The sequence below is a fragment of the Miniopterus schreibersii genome (genome assembly GCF_964146895.1).
Source record: "Miniopterus schreibersii genome assembly, chromosome: 14".
Lineage (NCBI taxonomy): Eukaryota > Metazoa > Chordata > Mammalia > Chiroptera > Miniopteridae > Miniopterus > Miniopterus schreibersii.
This window is the reverse complement of record NC_138114.1, coordinates 51327855-51347258: the sequence shown is the minus strand read 5'-3', so window position 1 is coordinate 51347258 and position 19404 is coordinate 51327855. Positions and strand designations below refer to the sequence as shown.

The window sequence follows — 19404 nt, the reverse complement described above, 5'->3', positions numbered from 1 at the left end:
GCAGAGCTGGTTCCCATGGCCGTGCTCAATCCCCACCACAGAGGTGGACCACCTCTCTGCACACCTCTAGCCCCCTACACTCTGCCCTTTGCCAGCCTCGCTTCCAGAAGGACCACATGGCAACCCCCTTGCCCTGAGGTTGGGAAGCCGATATGGAGCCTGGGGTGCGGCTGTGCAGCTGGCCTACAGCTGGGCAGCTGAGGAGCTGGTGGGAGTGGCTCAGAGACCCATGGGGACTGGTAACTCAGCCTGGCTGGGTTTGGACTAACACTACCTTTGTCCAAAGCCGGTTGTAGTGGAGACCTTCTTTGGATACGATGAAGAGGCTTCCCTGGAATCTGATGGCTCTTCCATATCCTATCAAACCGACAGGACAGACCAAACCCCGTGCACCCCAGAAGATGACCTGGAGGAGGTAACAGGGCTGGCAGGGGCAAGGTCAGAGCTGGCGGGCCAGTGGAAGCCCAGCTGGGCCCTGGCCTCAGCTACCCACTCTGTTTCCACCCCAGGGGCTCAGACTCACCTCCCTGGGGCACCAGGTAGAGGCCCAGCACTAATGCTGCCTGTGTGCTTCTCCAGGGCATGGCCAAGGAGGAGACGGAGCTGCGCTTCCGGCAGCTGACCATGGAGTACCAGGCCCTGCAGCGCGCGTACGCCCTGCTGCAGGAGCAGGTCGGAGGGACGCTGGACGCAGAGCGAGAAGTTAAGGTCTAACTGACTTCCACTCCAGTGGGCACCTCCCCGCTTGACCCTGGCCACGGCAGGGACATAGGCATCGCCTTACCTTCCTGCCCGGGGCCCTTCTCTCCCACAGTCCACCTGGCTGGGCTGGGACCTGCCAGAGCAGTGCTGGGCTCAGGGGTGCTGATGAACCTCTAGGGAGCGCTTTTGCTTTGCAGTGCTTTTAGGGAGTTGTCCCCTAACAGAGGCACAGAGGTGAGGGAGAGCCAGCATTTGAGCTCTGGTTTTGAAATTTGCTGAGATTATTCATTCATCCAACACACGCTGAGCTCAGATGCTGTGCCCACCTGCTGCCCCTTAGGGAGAGAGGAAGCCCCGAGTTGAGGGACCCTGAGGCCCTGTGCCCAGCTGGCTCCATATGCTCTCTCATCCATTTGCCCTGGAAAGTGTTCCCAGGGGAGCAGGAGTGCCCAAGGACATAAAGCGCCCTATGGTTCAGACCCCAAGGGTAATTAATTCAGAGGAGGGTGGCTGGGACCCTTGGAAGCCCACGTGGCACTTAGGGGGCTGGTTTTGTAAACAAGGGACAGGTCCTGAAAAAGAGGGAACCCAGGGCCAGCAAAGGGTGCTATGTCTGAAGGGAAGGCGCCGTGAGGGCTCTGGGCGGGCGATCACTTTGCAGGCCCCTCTGTGTGTGGTCGGCACTGTCATCCAGGAACTGGAACAAGCCCTAGCCAGCACCCAGCAGGCCCAGGGGTCCTTGTTGGCCATCCACCCTACAACAGACAATTTCCCCTAACAGTCCCTCAAAATGAATCACAGATCACCCCAGTAACGGAGTGAGGTCGCTTGCTTCAAATAAGCCTTGAGGTTCTTCCTTCCTTGCAAAGCTGCTAACTGCCACTTCACTAGCTGAACCAGCAGGTCAACAGACCTCCGAATCTCCAAATCTCCGTCGCGCCTGCGTGTCCTGGCTCTTAGAGAAAATTTGATGTCTCTCTCCTCCCGCCCCACAGACCCGTGAGCAGCTCCAAGCAGAAGTGCAGAGAGCGCAGACGCAGATAGAGGACCTAGAGAAGGCCCTGGCTGAGGAGGGGCAGGTGAGCGTGTCCACGTGGTGGCATGTGGGTCCGACCGAAGCAGGGCTGTCCCCTCCTGCTCTCTATCCAGGACCTTCAAGAAAATGGGTGATGTCATGGGTTGTCATTAGCTGCGTGACAGTTGTCATGAGGGGGCTGCTTCAGAGGATGGGTGTTGCGTCCTTCTGTTGAACCCTCTGCTCCGCTGAATCGTGACTTAACTGTTGGATTTATGCTTTTACCCAGCAGTGTATTTATTCCTCCATGTCCATTCCATTTTCAAGGATATGAAGTGGATCGAAGAGAAGCAAGCCCTATATCGGAGAAACCAAGAGCTTGTGGAGAAGGTGCGCTGACCTGTCGGAGAGTCTGTCCGGTTCCCTGGGAAAAGCAAGATTGCTCTGCATCCAGGAAGCGTGCAGGGCTCTGCAGTGCTTGACAGGAGCCACTGCTGGCCCCCCTGAGGGCCTTCTGTGCTTCTCACTCCTGTGGGCTCCACCCCACCCCGGCCTCCGGGGGCAGCCGGGAAGGAGGCGCCTGGGCCTGGGTGGAGCCCTGAGTCTGTAGCAGCTTCTCCATCCGTGTTTGGCGGTGCTGACGGTTCTGTGGTTGGCGATGGTTAGAACTCGGAGTTAGGGCTAGGTTGGAGAAGGGGCTCATGGTACAGAGGACTGCAGGCTGTAGGCCGTTGGCCAGATTAGACCTGGGTAGTTGGTGGCCATCCTGAGTGTTCAGACAATGTCCCTCCAGCCCTGGCCAGCCTAGGATTCAAGGGTGCACCTGGCCCTGAAGTCCCCTCCCCAAATTAGCCAAGGGGCAGGACTCACCCAGGCTCACTAGGGTGGACCCACATGGACTCAGGCTGGAGTGAGGCCTCTGGGCCAGGCTCTCAGGCCAGTGGCCATCCCCATGGACAGCCAGCAGCTGTCAGGAAAGCCAGGGAGTTGACCTCTCATGACCTCCAGTGTCTCGTCTATCTTTTCTGTTACAGATTAAACAAATGGAGACACAAGAAGCTCGGTTAAAACACGACGTCCAGGATGCGAGAGACCAGAACGAGCTGCTGGAATTCCGGATCCTGGAACTGGAGGTGCGCCGTGGACATGGGTGCTAGGTGTGAGCAGAGGTGCCTGAGTGGGCTCGCCCACAGAGCTGGTTTGATGGGGGCTGAGCAGGCCCCTCACACAGCCTTCCTGACATATGACCCCAAAAGGCCGAGTTGGAAAGGATGCATCTCTTTGTATGAGGGTGCCATGCAGTGACCAGCCACCCTCCCTGCCAGGGCAACTGGGACATGTGATCCACCTCTGAGGCAGGGAGGCAGTGACCCTGGCTGCTGTCCTCCCTGCTGGCCACCCGCACACAGCTCCAGGGCCCCCCTTGGGTCCTGGCCACCTTCAGAACACCAAGGCAACAAGGAGGTCATGGCCCTAGCTGGCAGGATGACCACCCTATTGTGTAACACTGTGACCCATCTTTGCTTTGTTTCTCTGTACCCTCATGTCCACTGTCCTGTTTCCTGGCAACCCTGCATCCCTGCACACCCAAGGTGTAGGGTGTAGAGTATGGGGTCCCCACTTGCCCACCGAGGAAGCAGGTTGATCAAGTCCAGATGGAGTCACTCCTCAGGGTCCCCCTTCCACCTCCCTGGGGTGGCAGGAAGACTGTGCAGCTGCCCCGTGTGTGACCGTCCCCTTGACCTCCCGGGCTCCTGCATCTGGTCCTGTATAAGGATGTGGCAGCACCAGCCACTGTCCTGGGGATTGCTCCAGCCAGGCCTGCAGGGGACACTGCTCCCCAACTGTCCTGACAGTCCTTTGGGGTTCATGGTGGGTGAGCAAGTAGTCCTGAGGGCCCACCTGGGCTGGGAGCTCCAGCTTCTTTGCTCATCTGCACAGGGGCCACCTTCTTGGGCAAATCCACTGAGGTTTCAGCCACTGCTACGGCCAAGGTTTCATTACACAAATGTTGTGTTGACCACATTTGGTGGCCTCTGTGGCTTTACTGTGTTCCCTGGGCTGTCCCCAGCACAGCCTCCATGGAGGGAGGAGACGGGAGGGACCAGCGGCCCATGCCCAGCCTTGCTCTCTGTCTAGGAGAGGGAGAGGAAGTCACCTGCCATCAACTTCCACCACACCCCCTTCGTGGACGGCAAGAGCCCCCTCCAAGCGTACTGTGAGGCGGAAGGCGTGACGGTAACCCCCTGCCCCAACTGTGCCCCAAGTGTGCCCACCCCTGCCCTGTCCACCTGGCGCTCACCTCCCACGTGTCCCTCATGTGTTTGCCTCCAGGACATCCAGGTCACAGAGCTGATGAAGAAGCTGGACATCTTGGGGGACAACGCCGTAAGTGTATGTTGCTCTCCTGATTTGTGCATGCCTCCTCATGCCGTGGTCCGGGGCCCCTGCGAGCCCCCTGTGGTCCTGCCACAGGCCGCCCTGCCCAGCCACACCCTCCTTGGGACCAGAGCTGCTCGAGATGGGCCCCAGACATTTGGGAGAAATTCTGTTCCTTTCTCATGTTGCTCCTGTGCCCGTGTGGGTGGCGACCAGCATTCAGAAGCAGGGGGGCTTGGGCCTCTGCTCCGCCAGGTGGGAAGCCCACACCCAGTTCCTCAGCAGAGATACTTCTAGCCACGTGACCTCAGTTCCTGAAATCCCTCTCAGTCTTTAACTCTTCCAGACCCTTCCTGGGATGGGCTGTGGCTCTGTGGCATGCCTTAGACACCCAGACTCAGGATTCTCACTACTTGGTTTTGGAGGGTGGGCAGAACCCATAAATAATCCTCAAGTCTCATTTAGGGCAGATTTCCAATTTCTACAGCAAAGCCCTGGAAGGAATCCTAATTACTGAGGGGACAAAGTGACTTACACCTTCATCCCAGCCTCCAGCCTCCGTCCATCCATCCATCCATCCATCCATCCATCCATCCATCCATCCATCATCTACCCTCCATCCTCTATCCATCCATCCATCCATCCATCCATCCATCCATCCATCCTCCATCCTCTGTCCATCCACCCATCCATCTTCCATCCATCCGTCCCCCGTCTCCCCTGTCCATCTACCATCCTGTCTCCTCTGTTCCGCACCCTCCTTCCTCTGTTCATCCATCTCCCACCCATCTCCAGCCAACTCCACCCATCATCCTGTGCTTGCTGAGTCCTCTGCTCAATGGGTGGATTGACTGTACTAGGTGGGAGCCCCGCTACACACCCCAGAACTCTGCCCCCCAAGTTATACTGACAAACGCACTGTCTATAGCTGTCCTAAGGCAATTTGGGCTCGCTACCCTGGTCACTGCTCTCAAGAAAGAGTGAGACACTTAGTCAAATCAGTGCACTTCCACAGTAGGTGGAGGAAAAAAGAAACAAACGTGTACAAATACACACACACACATTCTTACCCACAAGCACATACCAAAACCCAGGCATTCATGCAGCCTGCTCAGTTTCCCCAGAGGCAGGAGGGATGAGGGGCACCTGGCCCCAGCCCCATGCTTGAGTTGAGGGTGCAGCATGCCCCCATGGACAGAGCCTGCCTCTGGGCCTATATCAGTTGGCCACTACCCCCCACCCTGTGCTGACTGCGGTATTGGGATAACAAGAGACCCCTGCCTTTAGGGAGCTCCCACTGCAGAGGGAGTCATGGACACCCCAGCTCCCACCGTGGTACTGATAAAGGTGGCAGCTGGGGTCTGAGCAGTGCCCACACATGTGCCCATATTCTCTGAGGATGCTCACTGACCCCACAGCTAGACGCACCTCTCCTGGAGGGACCACCCAGGTGGGCTTCTTGGAATAAGATAACATGCAGAAAAAAGGCAGAAACACCAGGGATGGGGACCATTTCACAGCCATGAATGTTTGACCTTTGCTCCACATTTGTAAGTGGTGTTTTAATAATTTAGGGCTGCACGTGCAAAGAGCTGACTTTAAACAAAGATGGGGACATAGGCACAGTGGGGACACATTTATTGCTGCCAGCCTGCTTGATGTGCTGCCACCTGTTTCATTCTGCCTCGTGGGCTAATTTAGACCATCATGGTTACCAGCAGTGAGAGGACAAGAGAGGAGAGAAAGGAGAGCGCACCCAGAGTGAACAGGGCCAAGAGTAGAGGATGTCAGAGATTCCTGGGAGCGTCCTTAGCTGTGGCCCTAGCTCCCCTCCCTGCGTCTGGTCAATCAGCCCCACTAAACACCCACCATTCAGGCCCACTGTGCAGCCACCATTCTGCCCCACCATGCACCCCTCATTCAGCCCCACCATGCACCCATCACTCATCCCAGCTGCCCAGGATGGCCCTGCCCCTGACTATATGTGTATTCTGCTTTGACACAGAATCTGACCAATGAAGAACAAGTGGTTGTCATACAAGCCAGGACAGTCCTGACCTTGGCGGAAAAGGTAATGTGGTTGTGTGGATGCTCCTGGGAGGGGCCAGGCTTTGTGCTCAGCTCAGAGAAAATGCTCTTTCTGGGAGGAGGAAGTGGAGGGGTGGGTGCTAATTCTGTTGCCTTGGAAAGTCTGGCACATGCATAGGTCAAAATGCACCCACCATGCATGTTTGCAAATGACAGATTCCGCTAGACCTTGCCACAGTGCCAGCTCTGCCTCGGTTTCCCCCCGAAGGCTGGAGATGTGGTGGGTCTGTAAAACCATCAGCATTCTATTCGACTTGCCAAGACCCTCCTGTGGGGACCGCCCAGCTGACCCGAGCTCCCAATACCCAGCTTCCCTGCTCCTAAGGCCACCAGCCTGCTCCTGGTCCCACACACAGCCCCAACCTGCCCGGTACACCGTAGGCTGGCTGTCAGCACGTCCCCCTTCAGGCCTCCAACAGGAAGGGGAAGGAATGTTCCAGAGAATAAGGGTTCAGGGGCCGGGGCTGGGGAGAACAGGCCCCCCTCCCACATCTCCTGCAGAACTCGCAGGGACATGTGCTCCTGCTGCCCTCAGCTAACATCCCTTCTGTCCCTGGGGAAGGGCTAAGGAACAGACTCCCTGGAGACCAGGCAGGCTGGGGAGGCCTGTCCTGCACCCTGGGCACATGGAGATCAGGGAGATCACAGTGCCAGCTCAGCCCCGACTCCTGGCAAGGGCAGAACTATCCCCGCCAGGCCTGCCTCCCTCCTTCCCCAGGGTGTTTCCATGGAGTGGGGGTGGGGTGGGGATGGCCACCAGCGGGTCACAGTCACCTACTCTGTTTGTGTCCAGTGGCTCCAGCAGATCGAAGAGACAGAGTCAGCCCTGCAGCGGAAGATGGTCGACCTGGAGAGTGAGAAGGTTGGTGGGCGTCTCGCTATGTGGCCTTCACTGTGGCATCACCAGGTCGGATCCCCGAGAACGAGACCCAGGTCCTCTTGTGTTTCAGGAGCTGTTCAGTAAGCAGAAGGGCTACCTGGATGAGGAGCTGGACTACAGGAAGCAGGCCTTGGACCAGGCTCACAAGGTAGGAGAAATTCGCTGCTGAGCCCCTGGGGTTGGGGCACTGCCCTTCCTCCTTCCTTGGGACTCAGAAGCTCAGGTCTGGCGAAGTTTGTGAGCCCAGGAAGAAGCCTTCCCTCCACTGTTTTTTCCTTGGGGACGCCTGCCCACCCGCCTGCCCCCCTGGACTGTCACCCCCCTCTGGGCTCATGTATCTGCCAATCGCATTTTCCTGACATTACAAATCATGTAGAGGGCCGTGCTCCTGGGCCCTGGTGGCCACACTCTAGAGCATCATTATAGCCAGTCCAGGAGGAAAGAGTGCCCTTTGCAGTGGCAGGAACTGTAACACCGAGGGACGGGGTACCTGCCCCCACCGGGCAAGACTAACCTCTCCCCTCCCACCCAGCACATCCTGGAGTTGGAGGCCATGCTGTTCGACGCCCTGCAGCAGGAGGCAGGGGCTAAGGTGGCTGAGCTGCTGTCGGAGGAGGAGCGGGAGAAGCTCAAGGTGGCGGTGGAGCAGTGGAAGCGCCAGGTCATGAGCGAGCTGCGTGAGCGGGACGCCCAGATCCTGCGGGAGCGCATGGAGCTCCTGCAGCTGGCACAACAGGTGCGGTCGGGGGTTGGGGGAGATGGTGCCATGAACATGCCCTCTAGTAGCCACACCTCAATGACCATACCCTCCCATGGCCACATCCTTAAGGAGCCTCCTGCCAGATCACCCTTCCCCTTCAGACTAGCCTCCTGGGCCACACTGTCCAGGTCTCTGGGTGCACATTCCCTCTCCTGGGATCCCTGACTGCGGGCTAAGGGGGTGGTGAAGGTGCCATCTGGGGAGCAGCAGCTCGTGGGCTGGAGAGCAGCCCCTCACAGCGCAGAGGTTTGAAGACAGGGCCTTGTTAGCATGACCGTGGGGCCCACGTCCAGCAGGGCAGCTGCTCTGTGACGTTTGTGCACCAAGTCCCTGAGTGAAACCTTGAAAGCCTTTTTCCCACGTGGTTTCCCAGATGCTCTGACTATTGAAGACTCTCCTCCTTTTACCATTGCAGAGAATTAAAGAGTTAGAAGAAAGAATAGAGGCTCAGAAGAGGCAAATAAAGGAACTGGAGGAAAAGGTAAAATAAACGCACATTTCAGAGCTTGCTTGTACTTTATCACTTGTAATGGGGCTGAGACCAAATATTGTCAGGAGTGCTGTACATGCCCTGCCTCCACAGACTTCGTCAGTATTATCAGCCAATGACACTGTCACTGTCAGCCCTGGTGACAGGTCCACCTGGCTGGTCCCACCCCACAGAGGAGGAAACTGAGTCCCTGAGAAGCGAGGTGACCAGCAGAGGCCTGCTTGTGCTGGGGATGCACCAGACACGCCTCCCAACTCTCACCCACAGCCCTGCCTCTGGCCTGTGCAAGGTCCTCCAGGGCATATCTCTGTGTGGTGGCAGCACCGTCACTCAGTCCCAGGCCGTCCCCACAGCCCCTCAGGCATCAGCCTTAAACCCTGGACACCAGCACACCAGGGTTGCTCCTTACCCAGCCACTCCCCCCACCCCCCCCGTCTTGTTCTGTCTGTGACTGCACAGTATTTCTTGCCAGATGTGCTACAAACTCTCTTTTTTCTTTCTTCTCTCCATGTCTCCACCTTCCCCTCCCTTTTCAGTTTCTATTTTTGTTCTTATTTTTCTCCTTAGCTTTCATTCTGTGGTCATAGCTCGCCTGGGCACTTTTACATGGTGAGTAGGTCATCAGCTGGAGTTTTCGGGCAAGGGCCCACTCTGCCCCCTGCCTGCCCGGGAGCTGCGGGGCAGCCCAGGACCCTCAGTCCCCCGCACCGGGGCCAGGATGCAGAGGGGCCTGCCATCGTCGGAGGGCACAGGGCACTTGCCTTTCTTGACAAGGAAGGAGGGCAAGGACCCTTCTCATGGGACCACTGCAGTGGAGGGATGAACGTGCCCAAAATGCCTTGCAGCTCCGTGTTTTCTGCATCTGGGGCATCAGTGTTGACAGAGCACAGTTGTCCCGTTGTTTGTCCTTCCCCTTGGTATCGGGTACAAGCTTGGGTCACACTGGAGATCCAGCCAGAGAAGTCAGCTTCCCTGACTGCTGGCCCATTCACAGCATTAATCATGCTGAGCTGTGGTGCCATCCCCACAGCTTTCAGACCACGGCCACATGTGGGAGCTGGCCACTGCCTCTCCTGAAACAAGATGAGAGGACTAGTCGGTCTCTGTCCCAGGTCCCACCCTTCACAGGGTGCCCAGAGAGGACCCTTCCCTGGAAGTGTGGTCGCCCTTTCCCGAGGCCTCACCCCTGCAGCCCCTTCCTGTCACTGAGCTGCCTCCTTTACGTGTCCATGTCTCTGTTCTTCCAGCCCCCAGAGGAGCCAGACCCTGTTCTTCCGGCTGGACTAGACAGCAGCGGGTGTCTGGGTGGCAAAATGAGACTGCCTGTGTCATCCCTGCAGACCCAGGAGGACCTTGTCTGTGTGGACCCCCTCCCGTCAAGGAAGAGGCAGAGAGGGGGGCTCGAGTTGCTCTGAGCGGGCGGCTGTTCACCCTGATGAGCCAGAGTTAGAACTCATTTCCTGACTGGGCTCCTCTGGAAGAGGCCTGGTCTTCGCTGCTGGACCCTGGGGTCCCTCCTTGGGATGCAGCCTCGCAACCCCAGTTCCAGGGATGCTCCCCTGCTGCGAGGTTAGGGTGTGTCCCCAAGCCTGCACACCCACCCCTCCTGGTTCCTGTAGTAGCTGTTACATGATCTATGAAGTGGATTCTCAGAAAAACGCAGGTGCCCCACACAACGACAGAATGAAGGCTGTGGCCACAACAGTGACCTGTGTCCCGGGAAACCAGAACAGTTGCCCGGGACGACCCGAGGATGATCTCCCTATGCCACCACAGGTGGGCTACAGTGACGCTCACTGGGGTCTCAAGCACTTACTGATGGATACACACAGTGCCCTCCCATGTTTATGATGCTGTCACCTCGTGAGCACAGATGGGACTGTGGCTGCTGGGCCATTCCATGCCATCACCGTGGCCTCGACCCCGCCCAGAACGTGAAGGCTGAGGTCCTGCTGTGAGCCTTGGCCGGGAGCCTGGTGGGACTGAGCATGTTGATGGGAGGTGGACGAGATGGACAGAGGTCTCACCTCAGAGATCCTGGTGGCCACCTCCAACAGCACAGCACAGACCCCACGGAGGCCTGGGTGCCCGTCACCACCCGCTCAAGACCCACAGGCTGCAGGGAGCAGAGTGTGGTTGAAGCTGCCCTGTCCAGAACTCTGCCCTTCACACTCAAGGGCTGGTGCCCCAGCAAGGGGACGGCAGTGCACCTGGGAATGTGACGAGGGAGCTGGACACTGAGGTGGCGAGCAGGTAAGGCAGGCCACTGGTCCATGGGGATGGCACTTCCCTCCCAACTGCTTGGGGCCCTCGCGGGGCCCTGACCTCCCTCTGACCTGCAGGATTCTGCCTCATCTGATTCTGCCCAGTCCAGTGTGGCTCCTTTTAAATGTGGGTCAGTTTGCTGGGACACTCTTCTGTATCTATATGGATGGGTGGGGCCAGGTAGGGGAGCTCCCTCCCCATCACCACCCCTGGACCAGGTCTGATCCCTAGAGGGCTTCTATGTTGGGGCTCCTCAACTGTCTCCTCCTCAGCCTAGACCCAGGACACCCCCCAGGCCAGCCAAGGCCTCCCCAAGACCCGTGTGAATGTGCCAGGAACTGTCCTGAGCTCCAAGTGTGGCCTCATTTCCGCTCTGCGGTGAAGAGCTTTTGAAAGGCCTTTGCCATTCCTGCTCCAGCCCCCACTGGGTCTTAGCTTGCCCTGCCCACCCCGTCCTGCTGCCCTCGGAAACTTAGAAAAGAGAAAGCCGCCTACATTATCTTATGGAGCCATCCTCCTCTCTAACCCCAACTCCCAGCTTGGTGGGGCATCCTGTGCGACCCCAGATGCACTCATGTGATTGGCCGAGCATCACAGCCACCTGGCCCATGTCACCCCTTCTCCCTGCCCCAGAGCCAGGAGGCAGTGCAAACGTGGATCCCTGGGGAGGGAGGAGGGTCAGGACAGGGAGTGAGGTGGGTGAGGTAAGGCTCTGGTGCAGGGTGAGCCAATTCTGGTTTCCGAGTCTGTAGGGCGGCAACAGTGACCATCACAGCACCTCCTGTGAGCAAACAGCAGGCACTGTTGTCATCATAGAAAAGGGGTGAGAGCCGAGCAGAAGCAGAGGCAGAGGCCAGACCTTGGAGGGAGGAATATCTAAGACTGCCACCTGTTTATCCAGAAAGGGTCGGTGAGGTTTTCTTCATGTCTCATGCAGCACTTCTGCATTACGTTCCCTAGAGAGGCAGGCAATTAGGCTGGAAGGAGACCCCAGGCACAGGCAGGGTCTGGTCCCCCAGGGTGCACAGCACAGCCTCAGGCTAACAAGGTCCCTCTAGAGGCTTATGATGGAATGAGCGAGACCTGCCTGGTCTCGCCTGGGTCCCTGAGACACCCCGAGGGCCACACGAGGGCGCTCAAACCCAAACACATGTGCTCAGGGTGCCTCTCAGGAAAACTAGTGCATTCGGATCAGTTAAGTGCCGAGCACCGGTGCCTGGAAAGGACAGTCCACAGTCACTGCCTGGCCTCAAAGGTCACCCATGGGGGGAGCAGTGGATACCACAAATCACAGGGTCACACGCCTGTATGGAAACACGATGCCCAGAGTCCCAGGAGAGGCCCCATGGCGGCTGGGTGGCTTCTGTCCGGTGGCCACCACTCCCCAGCCTCCCCTTGAGCCAACCCCAGCTCTTGGCATTTGGTGCACAGTTTCGGTGGAAGCATGTGATTGTTCCTCCCTTGTCCCCTCCTCTTTTTGATCTAAATCCCTTCTGCTTGGCTGGATCATGTCCCACTCTATGGTCAGTCCCCAACACCACAACCCCATGTCACCACACACTGGGAGGCAGGGAGCAACCCTGTGGCTAGCTGGCATGCCTGGTCCCCATTGCATCTGGGAGTAGGCTGAGTCCACAGGGGCGTGTCCACCCAGCTCGGGGGGCTGGAAGCTGGAGATGTGGGAGATAAACTGTCAGCAGACCCAGATTTACAGCTCCTGGCAGAGCGGGCCCTGAATGCCAATGAGCAGCCCCCTCCTCCAAGCCCCGTGGCAGTTGTTCCTGCAGGCGGCAGCCCAGGTGGCCCAGAGAGGATGGCTGTGGTGTCATTTGAAATCCAGGGATAAGCTGCTGTTGTTCAGACCATGTCCACAGTTAGTGAGCATCGTGCATGCAGGGAAGAGGAACCTAAAAGTGCCTTCATGTTCTCCAACATAACCCAACAGGACCTCTGTCTTAATTGTATATATTGTTTTTTAAAAAAGAACTAAATGTGTTTCCTCATAGGCGCTTCACCTGCGCATGGACAGCTTGCTCTTTGAGGCCATTCGTCCGGGGCAGGCTGAGCTCAGGGGAGAGCTGTCCCCAGGCACTGCCTGTCGTCTTGGGAGTAGGGGTGGGGGAGCGTGCTGAGATGAGGGAGCCCCCAGATGCCAGGCACTGACAGGGCCCTGCTGAGCGCCCCGCAAAGCTCCCCCCAGGCAGCCAGCCCTGGCAGGGCCACTTCATCAGCCTCGGCAGCGGCTCCTGTGAAAGTGAGGCTTTCAGAGCTGAGGTCTGCATGTGCTTGTCTGGATGGCAGGTGGCGGGCTGTGCGACGTCCCATTGCGTGGGGCCACGGGGGAGACACTGTGTTTGCTTTTCAGAATTGGTTGTCTGCTGGCCTGTGAGGCCGCTGCAGCCCCTACGCCTCCCCCTCGCTGGTCCCCATCGCGGAGTTTCCTCCACCTTCGCCGTCTTGGTGCACAGAAGCGTCCTGGTCCTGACCCTGGCTCAGGCCGCCCCGGGTCGGGAGTGGCCCCTTTGTTATTTGTTCTTTATAAAGTCTGTGGATGCAGTGACTTCCAGCCATGCGACCCTGCCCCATCACTGCCCTCCCCTGAGAGGTCACCACCGTCCCCAACCCTGGGGCAGCGCCCTGTGTCGGGCTTTGTGGTAGACACATATGTTTCTAAAGGTATAATTTGCATTGTTTCTCAAGTCTTTATAAAGAGAGACATGGTGTTTTGCATGTCTTTCGGCCATGCCTTCTACACTTGATGTCACTATGCCAAGATTCACCCGTATTGTGTCAACATGTAGTGTTTGTGGCACCATCGCGCGGCTTCCCCCCTCTGACGGACACTTGGGTTTGCTCTGGTGGATGGTGCTTCCTGAACATTCTTGTAAAGCCTGTGAGTGTGCAGGACGGGGGTGTCTTCTGGGCGCCTGTCTACCTGGGAGTCGGAACCCTGGGTCACACAGCAGGATGCTCGACCTCACCAGATACTGTGAACGAAGCCTTTTCCGTTCATGTCGGGTTTGAAGCGAGTTACCCTTGCTCTTTGTTTAGAATCCCTCTGTCTCTGCTGTATGGCTAAGGTTTCCTTCTAATGTCACTGAGAGATTTGCAGAGTCTAGGACAGAGTGGAGTAACTGTGTGATGCTGAGGGTTTCCCCTCCCCCTCAATGCTCTGTTGTCTAATCCAGCCTTTGGGGCAGCAGCTCCTCACCCGGGGCAGCTGGCTGGTGATAGAAAACGCAGCTATCTTGGTTGGAGCAGTAATGGATCTTTTTACTGGCACAACCACAAGGCCATTAGAGAAGTCAGTGTCAGAAAAGACAGCTGGCCATCCCCTGATGGGGCCGTAGGAGCTGCTGCCTGTAACCCAGACAGGAAACACAACCAGGCACCAGTGGAGAGCAGGCAAAGTGTGCCTGTGTGCGTGTGTGTGTGTGTGTGTGTGTGTGTGCATTTGTGTGGTCAGGCAGAGGCCCAGGAGCCTAGTGCCCACACTGGCTGAGGGACTGTCCAGTACACGGACGAGATCAAGCCTCCATCTCTGCAGGAGGCACACGGCTGAGCTGGCTTCTAAACCCCCTTCCAGCCATTACCTGGAGGGCATGGCCCTGATCCTGATAAGTTCTGGGTTGTTGTGGACTTGGTGGGATCCTATGTGCTCAGGTGGTCGGAAGATGGGGAATACACTCAGTGCCAGCCTGGGCCCCTGTGCCATGACCACTCGCCCCATGTCCACTTCTGGAAATGTCCCCTGCCCCACCCTGACCCCTAGGTGTGGCCCTCACTGCAATGGTCCTGAAAAACCAGAGCTGGGGGCTTGTGTGGGGTCATGGGAACAGAGGTCAGGCACTCTTTTTTTTTTTTTTTTTTTTAATATATCTTTATTGATTTCAGAGAGAGGAAAGGAGAGAGAGGGAGAGAGAGAGATAGAAACATCAATGATGAGAGAGTCATTGATCGGCTGCCTCCTGCACGCCCCCGACTAGGGATCCAGCCTGCAACCCAGGCATGTGCCCTGACCGGGAATCGAACCCCGATTGCCTGGATCCTAGGCCAACGCTCCACTGCTGAGCTATGCCCGGCTGGGCGAGGACAGGCACTCTTGATGCCCGGCAAGGTGGGAGTGCTGGGCGGAGGAGTGGTCAAGGCCGGAGGACACCACTACCCAGTGTCCCCAGGCCCCAGGGAAGAGGTGGGCACACTGATGGGGCTCACTGTGGGACCATTCTGGAATCGATGGTCATGGCTGAGGTCAAGCCTCAGGTCTCTAATTCCCAGGTTACTGGGAGAAAAAGCCAGTAAGCAGGCCGTTATGCTCATATAGTTACTTTCTATAAAATACTTGTTAATGGAAGATGTTTTTGGAGACCCATGAACACAATTTCATAGAAATGGCTCTCACACAGGAGTGAACCTGAGTCACCTTGAGGGTGTGTTAACCTGAGATCACAGCCCAGCCCAGGGCACCTGGTTCCCCGGGGCAGGGCAGCCCAGAATCTGCATTCCTAATGAGCCCAGGAGATGCTGAGGCCACAGGTGCTGGGACCTGCTCTGAGAACTCTGGAGTTTCCAGTGGGAGGGTCCTCCATAGGTGCCTTTAACCTTTCCTTGGGTCAAGTTGTGAGGAGACCTCTTTTTCATGACATTGCTCTGTTTGAATTTTCTTAGTCAATTCTGCTCTGCCCTGGGGTTTCCACTCCTTCCAAGCCCCTTTCCAACAAGGCTGCAGTCTCTGCCAGATGACCAGTTTTTCAGACAAACAGAACTGATGTAGGAAGGTTGTTCAAGCCCATTCTCCATTGTCCCTGAAGCTGATGACATCTGTTTGTGTGGGGATCTGGGACACAGGAAGTAGGGGCGGTGCTTGGGGGCAGAGAGCAAAGATCTGAGCCACCAGGTCTCACCAGGCCAAGTAAGTGTCTGTGGAATTGGGCCCTCGCCCAGCTGGACCTCAGCCTGCTCACCCTGTGTGGGTACCCGGGCTAACTTGTCTTATGTGCGCTTCTGGAACCCCAGCGAAGCCATGGGGCTGGGCCTTCCGTGCACTCGCCACCTGCACTGGCCTCTGCTCCAGGCGGCTCCTCCAACCCCGAAGGTGCTCACCTCCTGCGCCAGCAGCTTCCTGTTTCCCGACAGTCAGATCTCAGTGGGAAGTCCCAACACAAACACAGACGGCGGGGCCTGTTCCTCCGGCTCTATTTTGACAGAAATCAGAATGTTGTTTCCTGATCCATATGTATGAGTCCGTTTCCACGTGTTACTGATGGGCATTCTGCTTCCTCAGCTCTTAACGAGGTTCTGACGTCTTCATGCTGGGCCGGGGCCCGCATCAAAACACCCGCTGCCAGCAGCCCCCGCGTCCCTCCGCTGCTCATCTGGTGCTAAGAATGAACCCTGTTCACGGCTTGGTTAGCAGCTATTCCCGCATTTCATCACCTGTCCTCAGTGCGGTCCCTGTGCAAACGGCATCACAGCCGCACTCTCCGAAAAGGAGAGTCAGGCTCTGGTTGTTGGTAGCTGTTCGTACCAGGACACCACCCATCGCAGGGCAATTGCCTGCCCACGGACCTCTACTTGGGGGACTGTCGGCGTACTTAGAAGTTAGGTTAAGAAACCCAGACAAAAACCCCACAAATCCTCAGCTTGTCCTGGATTAGAAACCTGTGGAGTTTCTAATATCTGTGACCTCAGGGCTCCGCCTCTGCCCCCCCCCCCCACACTGCTCTTACTCCTGCCACCCCAGGAGCTGATCCAGGCCCACTCTCCTTCCTAACTTGTTCCAAATATTACACATGTAAAAGAGTTGCTACCTCACACAGGCCCTTTCTAATAATGAGAAGAAATGAAAATTGGGTAGGAACATGGGCAGCTGCCCCGGGCATTGCAAGGAAAGTTGAGGCCACATGAGCACACAGACCCACCTTTGTGGCCCCACGACCTCCCAGGAAGGGTCGTTCACATCTCCTGGGCAGAGGCTCAGATGTGGCCCCGTGGCCCCATGGGGCTTCTCCAGACCTTCCCCATTATGCATGTGTCCCCACGAGTGCCTCGGGTGTCTCACGCTAAAATAAAGCTTTTGTCTTCACTCTTTTTCAGAGGAAACCGCACGTGGGTGAAGCCAGTTTTAGTGTGATCTCCCTTCCCGCCGAGGGCTCGGGTCCACAGCCCAGGGACGCCTCCCAGCGCGTGGATGCAGCCCCACGTCCAGTACTTCTCCTGTGGGCCTCACCCCTGGATGTTCTAAGGTGTTGCTTTCGGTGCTGAAGAAGTTGCAGAGGGTGTGTGTTTCTCTGTGTGTGTGTGTGTATGTACGTGTGCATGTGCACACATACACGTGCTCAACCAGAAGACCACCCGCAGGAATTTTCCTCTTTGGGGCGCTTAGAAGTCGACACACTGGGCAGTCAGCCGTGCAGCCCGGTGAGCATGTAACTCACAATGTCACGTAAAGGAAAACAAACCGCATCACAGAGAGGCTGGCGGGAGGGCGACTGTGTTGTCTGGAAGTGTTAGGTTCATTTTATATTTGCGTCGGAGGAAATGTTCAACTCTGTTGCAGACGACAGTGGCGGCCGATTCCCTAGGCTGAAATCGGGAGAAGCTTATAGGATCAAGCATGTGCTTTCCTGGGTGAGGGCAGGACTCTGCTGGGCCGGGCACTCGCTATTCACCACTTGTGCGAGAAGGACCTGTCTTTGTTGTCACTAAGGCCACACTTACTTGTTCACTGGGACAAGACCTGGGCCAGTTCACTGCTTCCCTGGCTGAGCCTGGTGTTGGGGTTTGTTTCTCACATCAGAAATCTTGTTGGATCTTCCGTGCCGTTTTGTCTCGCCTGCTAATGACTGCACTGTCCTGGCACATCCGTTGTGCTCAGAACCGAATGGTGCAATAGTCTGGCATTAATAGAGGCCTCCACGGACTTATGGATGAACAGATCGAAGTGGGAGGGACTATGTGACCCAGGCATCCAGAGACACCCCAGAAGTCCACGCACTCTTCTGGGGTCCCACCCTGTGCACACCTGTACAGGAGCAGCCATCATGCGGGTGGCCATTCAGGATCTAAAGATACGCATTTGAAACCCAAAGTCACATCCCTGTCTCCTTGGACTGTCACGGCTTTGCGTGTTGTTCTTATGTCTGGAGTACTTCATACACCACCCCACCCACCCCAGACACTCTTAATCACAGCTTGTCATTTTAAAAAGGGCACAGTCTACAGGAGAGAGAAGCATGTAAGTATGCACCAATGCTTACAAAGTCTTTATTGTTTATATGCAAAAAGTGTGTACATAAGAGAGGGAAAACAGCTCCATGGATATTTTAAACAATATTCCAAGCACCAGACAGCATCTGCATCCCCGCCATCTTCCCAAAAGCACGCGCTTAGCTGCAGTGTCCATTTTCCTCTTTAGACATCACTGCTTTTCATTGTGTGTCAGAGGCACCTATATCCATCTGATTACAGAATCCAGCATTTCAGGACTGGGCTTTTGCCAGAAAGGCAAAATAGGAGCGTTTGTCACTGATTCCTGTTGGTCCAGTGAGCATTGGGAGAATTCAAGTGTTTTAAATATGGTGCATTTTCTAAGTCCTTGAGTATGCCTTTTATTCAAGACTGGTGAGCTCTTCAAACGGGAAGTCTGCATAGAAATGCATCACTCCATAGAGGACCAAGAGGAGGGATCCTGAGGTGTTGCCAGAAATGCTGGCTGTGTAACCAAGACGTCAACATGTGCGCAGCGTAGCAGCTCTCCCACGTCACACTGTGGGCACACCCCAGAACAGCACTGTTTCCTTTGTCTAGACCAGAGCCCCATGTGAGTCACAGCTTCCTGTTGAAGCATATGTGTACACCTCATTTCCACAGTCTGGGGTGCCAGCTGCTGAAGGATTGTGGCCCTTCCTTAAAGTACTCTGCCCGGCGGAACCCTGAGCCTTCAGGACACCCCGCGTGCCTTACCTGGCTTGTGAACACCAACTCTGGAGGTCAGGAAGGAGGGTGTGCAGGAATGGGTTTGAGGCACTGTCACATTAACCTGCATTTGCCATCACCCCATCATCAAAACCTTAAGGTGGGCTGTGTGTTTTAACACAGTAATGGACTTATGTTTAGGCTCAGGAAAAATCAAGTTGTAAATATATGTATCAAATCATATATTTGTTTACTGTATATTTTTTGAAAGCTTTATTGTACATTTATGCAAAAACGAATTAGGACTTGTTTCCTCATGGCAATATGCCAGCCAGTGTTTGCGTTCCCTGAAAAACTCCTCAATAGCACATTCGAAACATGCGATCTGGCCAGTGCTAAACAGCATTCACGGCCTGAAGTAGCTTTGTATGGTGATTAACCACAAAATTTTGCACATATTTTTGTATTGTGATTCCTACGATGTATAGCAGAGAATTTTTACTCATTTGTAATTTATTGTACAGTTTTAATAAAAATTGTTATAAATCTTAGAATATCAGTGTTCTCCTGCTCACAAGGTATTAAAGTTAGGCTATGTTAGCCACTTCTGTGTTCCGTGTCCATTTGGAACGACAATACCTCCTTCCACACCAAGAAGGGAACCTGGGCCTGCACTGGGGAGGGGCAGCAGGCATCTCACCTGCAGCCTCACCCTAAACCATGGAAAATCACCTGGAGGACAGGCTCTGACTTCAGAGGCACTGGACAGCACCTGCCGAGGTCAGCCACCCACCAGGGAGGCCTCCTCCTGTAGCCGTTTATCAAGTGAGAACTGTTTATTGGGAGAGAAAATTCAAATAATTTAGAGAAGTGGAAGAATTTCTTCGAATGAATGAGAAAAATTGGAA

At 56.0% G+C, this 19404-nt stretch overlaps 1 protein-coding gene across 3 annotated transcripts in view; it reads left to right on the top strand.

The window, feature by feature from the left end:
• The window catches only part of JAKMIP3 (Janus kinase and microtubule interacting protein 3), a gene marked incomplete at its 3' end in the record, with an annotated part of 31816 nt that extends 12770 nt beyond the window's left edge, over positions 1-19046 (top strand). The window contains exons 9-23 of one of the 3 annotated variants that reach the window (XM_081157873.1): positions 287-415; positions 580-708; positions 1698-1781; positions 2045-2107; positions 2752-2850; positions 3857-3955; positions 4052-4111; positions 6102-6167; positions 6978-7046; positions 7135-7212; positions 7597-7800; positions 8240-8305; positions 8882-8923; positions 9562-10567; positions 16676-19046. In XM_081157873.1, the coding sequence (XP_081013999.1) occupies positions 287-415; positions 580-708; positions 1698-1781; positions 2045-2107; positions 2752-2850; positions 3857-3955; positions 4052-4111; positions 6102-6167; positions 6978-7046; positions 7135-7212; positions 7597-7800; positions 8240-8305; positions 8882-8923; positions 9562-9729 (1356 nt within the window). Of the gene's footprint in view, positions 1-286; positions 416-579; positions 709-1697; positions 1782-2044; positions 2108-2751; positions 2851-3856; positions 3956-4051; positions 4112-6101; positions 6168-6977; positions 7047-7134; positions 7213-7596; positions 7801-8239; positions 8306-8850; positions 8924-9561; positions 10568-16675 lie in introns of those variants that run through there. The other 2 variants (XM_081157872.1, XM_081157871.1) reach the window with 2 other exon arrangements.
• Between the last annotated feature and the right edge of the window lie 358 nt (positions 19047-19404).